Below are 9,658 nucleotides of genomic sequence, written 5' to 3'. Positions count from 1 at the left end.
TACAACTGTGGTGAGAGGTGTTGTCTCTTACCTGAATTGCCCACATTTCTGTGGGATCAGCTTCCTCCAAGGGAGGCTATAGTGAAGCCTGTCCAGTTTGCAGCAGCAAGGGAGATTTTGAACTCCAGGTTTTCATAGTTGCGCAAACCCAGCTGGAATCATCACTGGAGAACTGGAAGAGTTTAAAACGCTCATCCGCCTGATGCTCTGTGCACTGATGCAGGCAAGGGGACAGTTTAGTAGACCAAAGTTCTATAGTGCCAGGGACTGATGGTTGGCTATGCTGGGGGAGCATGGCAGATTGTGGCTGCAGGCCATTGCAGCAAACTGACCACTAACCACTGGAAGTGCTGGGACATTTACTTTTGTTTGTTTACTTATTTTTCTGTATGTACTTGTGTTCCCAGGCCTAAGCCTATGCATGCTAAAATGCAGTGTCTGCTGCTATTAAAGACACTGCTTTACCGAGTACCTGCCTGTCTTGAGTCCTTATTTCTGCACCATGTTACACAACTCAAATTAGTAAGGATTACATATTGTCCATTATGCTGGGTACACACTATGCGATATATCGTTCAATCAGACGGTAAACGACATATCAATGCATATTGGTAGCTGCTCAATCACCATAGTAATTTCACTCATGTGCATGAAAGGGAGGGGTTAGTCTATACAACAAATAGCAAAGGTTATCCCCAGCACTCGGAATGATATCAGCAATAAGACTTGAAAAACTACATGGTGGTAGATAATTCAGAGATCTCAGTTGCATATGTTTGCAAAAATATGTTTAAGCCTCCAGGCCACGTCATGGCATCTCTGATACTGGAGGTTCCTACTTCTAAGTCAAAGTCCGGGGCGTGGAACCCCAAAAAGCCAGCGAAGGCCAGCCACCCCAGGGCAGCACACCAGTGAAAGACTAAGGTGTTAGTAAGTGTTAATAATAATATTAATAAATCAAAAGCTATGTGTTAAAGGGTGATACACAGGTGAAGAGTGTAATTAAAATGCTAAATAAAGTAGTATTAGTAGAGGTGTTAATAAAGTGCTAAATAGAGTGTTCTAGTGTACCACCCCAAAGCAGTCCAGCCATTCCAACCCAGGGAGCACTGCGCCACAAACTCATCCCTAAAAATAATAACATAAAATCTGGGGCATATAATTGCCCAATATTAGGCCACATGATAATGGCACATACAAAAATATTTATTATTTTTAGGTACAGTACAGGTCATACGGTATCTTCAATTAAATCTCAAGGCATAGAGGCATATTCAATTATCTGCGTTAAAATATGTTTTACCATGGAATTAACGCACCTATTACGCTATAATTCTGATTTTCGCATTTATGTGTGCTCCCGTCTCAACCAATTCAATTGGAAAAAGCACTTTCGTTAAATTTGTCTGTTAACAGCTGCGTTAAGTGTGTGGGGGAAAAAAAAGTGCAACAAAATATTGGATAATAGTACAGATGTCTATTAGTGGGCAAAATAAAAATATTTATTCTTAAAAAGATTGGATTTTCAGAAACGTTTCACCTACTCAGGGGCTGCGAAAATAAAGCTGTGGTAAATTTTATTGAAAATTACCGCGGTCAAATTTGCGGGGCTAATTGAATAGGAATAAAATTGCGGCCTGCTGAGTCAAGTTGAATTGCTGGTTAATGCGGCTAGTTGAATAAACCCCTTGGTGTTCTTTTCAACATGCTAATGTGCTGCACAGTATTCTAGAGTTTTATTTTTTGCTACTAGTTTGGAATATGCAAATTAGATGTTTATTATGGTTGCACCCTCCTCACTCTCCTCTTCTTGACTTACCTGTTCCGTGGTCGTGCTGCGCAGGGCAGGCACACCGGGTTGGGCATGATATGCCGACGGCTGAAAAGCCGCCGGTTCAAATCTCGATTCCGGAAGCCCGATCGAGTGAAATCCTAACAGGGGTGGTAAGTACCCTAACCCTCCCTTGGTGGTGCCTAACCCTAACCGCCCCAGGAGGTGCCTGACCCTAACCCCCCCTTTCCGCACCCTAAACCTAACCCTCCCCGGGGGGATGTCTAACCCTAATCTAGCCCCGATGGTGCCTAACCCCTCTCCCCGTAGCCTGACCCTCCCGGGGGAAGGGGGGGGTGCCTAACCCTAATCTCCCCCAAGGGGTGCCTAAACCTAACCCTCCCCATCCCCGGGCTAAGTATCATACTTACCCGTCTTCTTACCTTAGGGACGGTGGGGGTCGGGATGCCGACGTCGGTATCCCGATCCTCTTCCAGATATCGTCGTTGGCATTATGCCGGCGTCGGGATTTTGTATCCTGTCCACCGGCATATTCAATATGTCCCGGCACACCTACTCTCCCTGTTGGCTCCATCTCTCCTCGCTGATTGATGCTGACAGTATCAAATAATGAGGTGAGCCGGAGCCGACCGTGAGGACGTGACCACGGGGAGGGGGGGAACGCGACCACAGAGCAGGTAAGTTGAGGATCGAGAAGAGGGGAATGAGGAGAGAGCAGGGTGGGAGGGGAGGGGGGGCGCAGACCGAGGCCTGGCACCTTAGGGAGGGCGGGCGGGCCCAGGGTCGGTCCGGGCCTCATAGCAGCCACACCCCCTGCACCTATGGTAGTTAAGCCACTGTGTCAGTTTGTTGTTCTTTTCAAGCATCTGCAATATAAATTTAGATGGACCAGTGAAGAAAAACAATTAGCGCCTGGTTTCCGAAGCCATGTGTCTGTTTATAGAGTACACTTGGAATGGATGAGCAGGTTATTGCCTTTGAATATTTTAGCTCTAGTTGGCTTTACTTCACCTTATGACAAACAGGACACAATGTAGAGCCAATACTCAGAGATTATAAAAAAAATTCTACCATAGAGGTGGAATTATTCGAAAAGGTGGTGGAGAACCTTTTTTTTCCCGAGGGCCATTTTAATATAACATTATTTGCGGGCCCGGTGCAAGCCACACCCCCTGTGTGTGACGTCACACGGGGTGGGGCCATAATCGTCGGTGATTAAAGCAATGCCCGGAGCATCCTGAGGATGCTCTGGGGAGCTGTAAGGGCAGCGGTGTGACTGTCTCAAGCGTCCTAAGGACGCACCAGGAGGCACTGCTGCATAAATTCTGGTTGCAGGGTGCCTTTCCAGATGAGGCTAGCAGAAAAAAGCTCCAAGGGCCAGACCCTTCGGACCTGAGGTTCCCCGTCCCTGTAGTAGTGTAATGAAAGTAATTGTCTGGTTGGTTGCTATAGGTTACAGCACCTATTTCCCATACAACATTGTTTCAGAAATTACCCCAAGTGTATTTAATTATCTCAGCAAACTTTTAAAGGCTGTGCTGTATTATGCACACTGTCTGGGGCTGAAGCAGAAATAAATGCAAGTCAGTTTTGCAGATAGATCTCACATTTTTTGCACTGTACGTGCTTCTGAGCTGAGAATACGCAACTAGGAGTGATTCAGAGTTATACCAAACTCAGTCGCATCCAAATTTGCAGCTGAAGGGGCTATGTTGATAAAATAGCAGGCTATGCAGAGATGTGTGCACGGATCACTTGTACATAGGATCAGTATCTTGGTGCAAGTGTATACTGATAATATAAAACCAAGAGTATGGCTAGGGGCAGGGCAGTCATATAGACACGTACATAACGGGTGAATCACCAAATTTTTCTTCGTGCCTGCAATGTGGGAGGGATTACGTTCAACTCTCCATGGGCTCCCATGTTATAGGACACATAAGAAACTTGTGACACACACTCCATCAGGGATAATACATACCACAAACGTTGGTGGTTTTGCTCTTGTTCCAGTATCAGGGACTAATTGCATGTATTGTAATCAGCTAGCTACTTTATTACTTTGCACCAAATCTGTGATGCCTTCATGGCTGTTACATAACATCGCCTGATAGTCTCTGATTACAGGTTGAATATTAGATATAATCACTACAACATGGAGATTAATGACAAACGCACATATATTTATATCAATATACAATCAGAAGTCATTGTAAATCTTCTCTAAGCACTTTAAAGAGCTAAAATCAGACATTGGATCGTAGAACACAAACATCTAATTATAGTCATTTAAAAATGAATGTCAGGTGTACAGGAATTTCCTGCATACTTTATAAAGATTTGTCTCCCCACAACACAGGGAATAAATAGATAATTACATACGGCAGTACTACAGTTTATTAGCTAGGATACTTTGATGGTTTAAGTGCTTGTGAAAGAAATCCTGTATCTTCTGCCAGGAATCCACTTGTGCCCTAGCATGGAATTTTGGTTCTCCTCCCCACACCACTGGCATACCGGCAAGCTTGTGCATTGAGGCTGTACACAGTGGGAAATACGGTGGCTCAATGTAATGACCAGCCTTGGCGTAATACACAAGCTCTGGCTTTTCTTTCCCTTGTTCTTCCAAAAGCCTGCAAGCAGTCTCAGCATGGAAGTCACTCCTCCAGTTCCTGTCATCTTCTCCCACAACAAATAGGAACTTGCAATCTGCTCTCCCAACGGGAATGAGGCTTTTACGGTTAGCTTCCTCCAATGGATTCTTTAATGTCTCTCTGATATTGGCCACCCCTGGCATTATGAATTTCAGATTGTTCACATCCCTGCCAAGAGGATGAAGTGTAATGTCCTTATAGTGAAGGGCTGTGAATATATTGGCAACAGAGCCATTTATGACAGCTGTGGCGGTTATGCCTTTAAGGAAAGAGGCCATAGAAAGCACCAAGTCTCCTCCTTTAGAATGGCCAAGAAGACCTATTCCTGGACCCTTCACCTAAAATAGAGAGAAGACAATTTGACACTACAACTGTCTTAATTATAATAGAAATACACATTAGGATACCCATCACAAACCTACCTTTTCTCCACTCTATCCCCCAGTAAGCAGAGCAGAAGGAGTCTAATTTTTTTGTACCCAAGCCATCCAGTAATACTGTACAGAGCTATGATTCCTGACATGAGGCTATAGATCCAGAACATTTTCAACCAGCCAATTGCCAAGTTATTAGCACCATGAAATGGATAATACAGAAATTAGGGCAATGTATGTCTAGAAGGGTGGCAACCCTAATGAGAAAGAAGTTTTTTTTTTGTATAAAAACACTAATTCCACCAAACCAAAAATAAAAAGTTGTATTCTATACATAAAAGTGCTTTGTAAATGAAGGTAACTGGAGACTATGCTCTTGAACGTTTTCCTAATCGCTATCTTTGCAGCAGTGTATCTATAATGGGTGCAGGGTGTGCGGTGCACACGGGTCCCTGGGTTCAGGGGGGCCCACACCGTATACCCTGCACCATTTCTTCAATACTTACCTCTCCGGAGTCCAATGTCGACAGCGCCAGCAATGCGCAAATCATTGGAAAAATGGAGCCGCGGCTATTTTGCCGGTGTTTTGAGCATGTGCATTAAAATAATGCCCAAAAAATTAATGCTGCAACATTTCCCAGAAGACCTGCACATGCGCAGTAGAGTCTACTAGTGCTCACAAATGCGTTGCCGTTCAGTGCCGGATAGAGAGGAGGGGGCCCTGATGGAGAGACTGCACACGGTCACCTCCACTCTTAATATGCCCGAGGCAGAAGACCAAGTGTCAGCGGCAATGGAATGGTTAATTCTACAGATGCACACAGCTGCTGGGGGATGTTCGGAACAGCGGGGTTCAAGGTGATGGGAAACCCACAGTTCTGGTAATTGTGTGGTGGAGGGAGGTGTACATTAGATGCTCAGTAAATAAATGGCTGTGACCAAGCACGCCAACATATACTAGTCAGCTGCAACTGTGCATATATTGTTCCACAGCTTTCTCTGAATACACTCAGAAGGTAAAACCAGCACAACAAATGCTTTTAGATCTTCGGCACTGGAATTATATTTGTAGGTTTTTTGCAGAAACCTTTACGCCACCTAAAATCTCTTTTCAAGAATATGGTGGAATTCTGTGTTGTGTTAGAACAGTATGTGCTCCTGGACAGCTGGGTGCTCCTGGACAGCTGCTAAGTATCCGAGCACCCGATCTTCCTCTTCATAGTCAGTGATTAGTACTCGCTATGAGCATTTCTATAGTGCATACTACTAGGATGACAGTCCTGTGAAGAATGCATAATAAAGCCATATAACAGTGTTACTGTGCTAGATCTAATCAAGAAGTTTTGCAAACAATACCATGCTAAGAGGAATATGTACAGGACCTGCCACGTGGCTCACCTGGGGATGCTGCAACATGTAGTTCACTGCTTCTTCAAAGTACTCCAAGCGAATATCTTTCATTACTTTTGGGAGATCTTCATAGTTATAGTAAGCCAATGCCAGGGTGGCAAATCCTTTACTAGCCAGCAAGCTAGATTTGTATTCAAGGAGACCCCCGCCAGTCCCTTGGATTTCAATAATGCCAGGAAATTGTCCAGTCCCTGAAGATATAAATCACACAAATGATGCCTCCGACACATTGCCCAGGGGTGTTAAACTGTATAAAACAACACATTGTCCAGGGGTGTTACACTGTATAATACAACACATTGCCCAGGGGTGTAACACTGTATAATACAACACATTGCCCAGGGGTGTTACATTGTATAATACAACAAATTGCCCAGGGGTGTTACATTGTATAATACAACACATTGCCCAGGGGTGTTACACAGTATAATACAACACATTGCCCAGGGTTGTTACACTGTATAATACAACACATTGCCCAGGAGTGTTACACTGTATAAGACAACACATTGCCCAGGGGTGTTACACTGTATAATACAACACATTGGGCAGGAGTGTTACACTGTATAATACAACACATTGCCCAGGGGTGTTACACAGTATAATACAACACATTGCCCAGGGTTGTTACACTGTATAATACAACACATTGCCCAGGAGTGTTACACTGTATAATACAACACATTGCCCAGGGGTGTTACACTGTATAATACAACACATTGGGCAGGAGTGTTACACTGTATAATACAATACATTGCCCAGGGTTGTTACACAGTATAATAGGAGAGTAACGCTGTATAAATACAACACATTATCCAGGGGTGTTACACTGTATAATAGGAGTGTTACGCTGTATAAATACAACACATTATCCAGGGGTGTTACACTGCATAATACAACACATTGTCCAGGGGTATTACATTGTATAATACAACACATTGCCCAGGGGTGTTACACTGTATAATACAACACATTGCTCAGGGGTGTTACACTGTATAATACAACACATTGCCCAGGGTTGTTACTCTGTATAATAGGAGAGTAACGCTGTATAAATACAACACATTGCCCAGGGGTGTTACACTGTATAATAGGAGAGTAACGCTGTATAAATACAACACATTGCCCAGGGGTGTTACACTGTATAATAGGAGAGTAACGCTGTATAAATACAACACATTGCCCAGGAGTGTTACACTGTATAATACAACACATTGCCCAGGGGTGTTACACTGTATAATACAACACATTGCCCAGGAGTGTTACACTGTATAATACAACACATTGCCCAGGGGTGTTGCACTACATAATACAACACATTGCCCAGGAGTGTTACACTGTATAATACAACACATTGCCCAGGGGTGTTACACTGTATAATACAACACGCACCTGTCTCACAATAAACCAGCTCTGATACTTGAAAAATACGGTGTCTTTGAAGAATGTTATAATAATAATTACCATCCCATGTTAAGACCAATTTAAATTAACCATCTGGAATCAAGCATAGATATCCTTAAAACATGGACTGTAATGGCGGAGTTTCAGAAACTCTGGGTTGAGGTATTGCATTCTAGAGCCCACACAATAACTTTGCTATAGACCAGGGCTAGCCAACCCTGGTCCTCGAGAGCTACCAGCAGTGCATGTTTTCCAGGTCTTCTCATAAAATCACAAGTGAAATAATTAGCTTCACCTGTGGATCTTTTCAAATGTGTCAGTGAGTAAAGAACACACCTGTGCACATGCTAGGTGGCCTGGAAAACATGCACTGTTATACCCCTTTTACACCAGAGCAAAAACCTGGGTTTTTGCTGGGTCTACCCGGATCGCAGCTCAGTGTAAAAGGGTCCCTGAAAAATAACCTGGGTCAAGTGACCCTGCAATCCAACCCAGGTAGCTACCAGGGTTGGACCCAGGATGGACCCAGGTAATGGTGCAGTGTAAACGGTGCAACCCGGGTTATCTGACCTGGATCATGCCTAAAATGAGCGGATTGGTGGTTGTGGAGCATTCACCTCCCACTTTTTATGACCTCACAGGTTTAGCAGGGCAGACCTGAGTTCACTGTGAACAGGGCTGACCTGGGAGTAACCCAGATCAAAGGTGCAGTGTAAATGGGTCTGACCTGGGTCTGACCAGGGTTGGAACCATGTACAAAAACCCAGGTCGGACCTGGGTTTTGGTGGAAAAGAGGTATTAGTAGCTCTCGAGGACCGAGGTTGGCTACCCCTGCTATAGACACTATGGGCCAAATGTAATAGGGTGAGAGTTTAGAAAATGTGAGAGTTAGTAGCAGTAAACTACCACACTTTTTAAACTCAGCCAATGTAATAGAGTCTGAGAACATGCAAACTCACATGTTTTTAGTATAAAAAACCACTCACGATTTAAACTCTCATCCAGGTGTTTTCCCATATTGAAGATAAAACTTGACCAATGTGGGAGTTTACTGCTAAACTCTGACATTTTCTAAACTCTCACACTATTACATTTGTCCCTATAATCCCACTTTATTAATATTGGTGTACTGTAGCGTCTTAGGTAACGATTCAGATGTTCCGCGCGCCCCCTGCTGGGCATCTATATGAATAGGCGTGCGACAGAGCTATTCAATTGTTTCTCAGTTCAGGCGACCGTTAGTATTTAACGTGGCTACAAGCACCAGGTTTAGATAGATGGATGGATGGATAGATAGATAATCATGGAAAGAAGTGACAGGCCCATCTCATACTCACCGGGTGGGAGGAACAGGCTGCCCCGCACTCTCCCCTCCCGCACAGGGACCCGGGTAACCCCTTCCCCCATGAAGCTCCTCTCCTGGGTGGCTGTCGCTAGGAGAGGCCCAGACACCCCGTGGGCCTGGTGCAGGGAGAAGCGCAGCTGGAAAGGCGTCTGCACGTTCTTCTTTATTAGTCTCCAAAAGGGAGTCTGAGGTTCCAGGGCCCACAGTGGACCCTCGGGCTCTATGCCGGTGAAGCTCCCACCCTCCAGAGCAGGGCTTCGAGTAAGATCCAGCTCTCCTCTGCCCCCAGCTCTGTAGTGGGCAAAGGAAGAGAAGATCTTCCCACCTTCATCGGTCAGAGCAGTCTGGAGAGTGACATCCTGCCCGGGTATTAGACCGTACGCCCGGAGCCTCAGGGGGGCATCAAAGAGGCAGTGGTCCGGGGAGAGCTGCAGGGAGATGGCAAACATGGGGGGGCTGCACCGGGACACACAGGACAATAGCGTTCTCCTGGAGAGAAGACAGTCCAAAGTTTAGATACCGGAGACTGCATTGTGAGGAATCTAGGATTTGACAACAGCTCTGTGCTATGTAATAATTAACACAATGGACCTTAGCATTAGTGTCGTGTAAAGCTAATAAGGACGAGGAAGGTCATTACATAATCCTTTTACTGACTGCTCTGTAAGGGGTATATTTA

General features: G+C 44.8%; 1 protein-coding gene across 1 annotated transcript; it reads right to left on the bottom strand.

Moving 5' to 3' along the window:
• Positions 1–4,036: 4,036 nt before the first annotated feature.
• Positions 4,037–9,428, bottom strand: LOC148454004 (acyl-coenzyme A thioesterase 1-like). Its single transcript, XM_088461357.1, has 3 exons — positions 8,972–9,428; positions 6,219–6,421; positions 4,037–4,784 (listed from the first exon to the last, which is right to left on the bottom strand). The coding sequence occupies exons 1-3, from the start codon at positions 9,426–9,428 to the stop codon at positions 4,182–4,184; spliced, it is 1,263 nt and encodes a 420-aa protein (XP_088317483.1). The 3' UTR covers positions 4,037–4,181.
• Between the last annotated feature and the right edge of the window lie 230 nt (positions 9,429–9,658).

This window comes from Taudactylus pleione, unplaced genomic scaffold (assembly GCF_031769625.1).
Source record: "Taudactylus pleione unplaced genomic scaffold, aTauple2 ptg001041l, whole genome shotgun sequence".
Lineage (NCBI taxonomy): Eukaryota > Metazoa > Chordata > Amphibia > Anura > Myobatrachidae > Taudactylus > Taudactylus pleione.
This window is presented reverse-complemented; position numbering and strand designations above follow the sequence as displayed.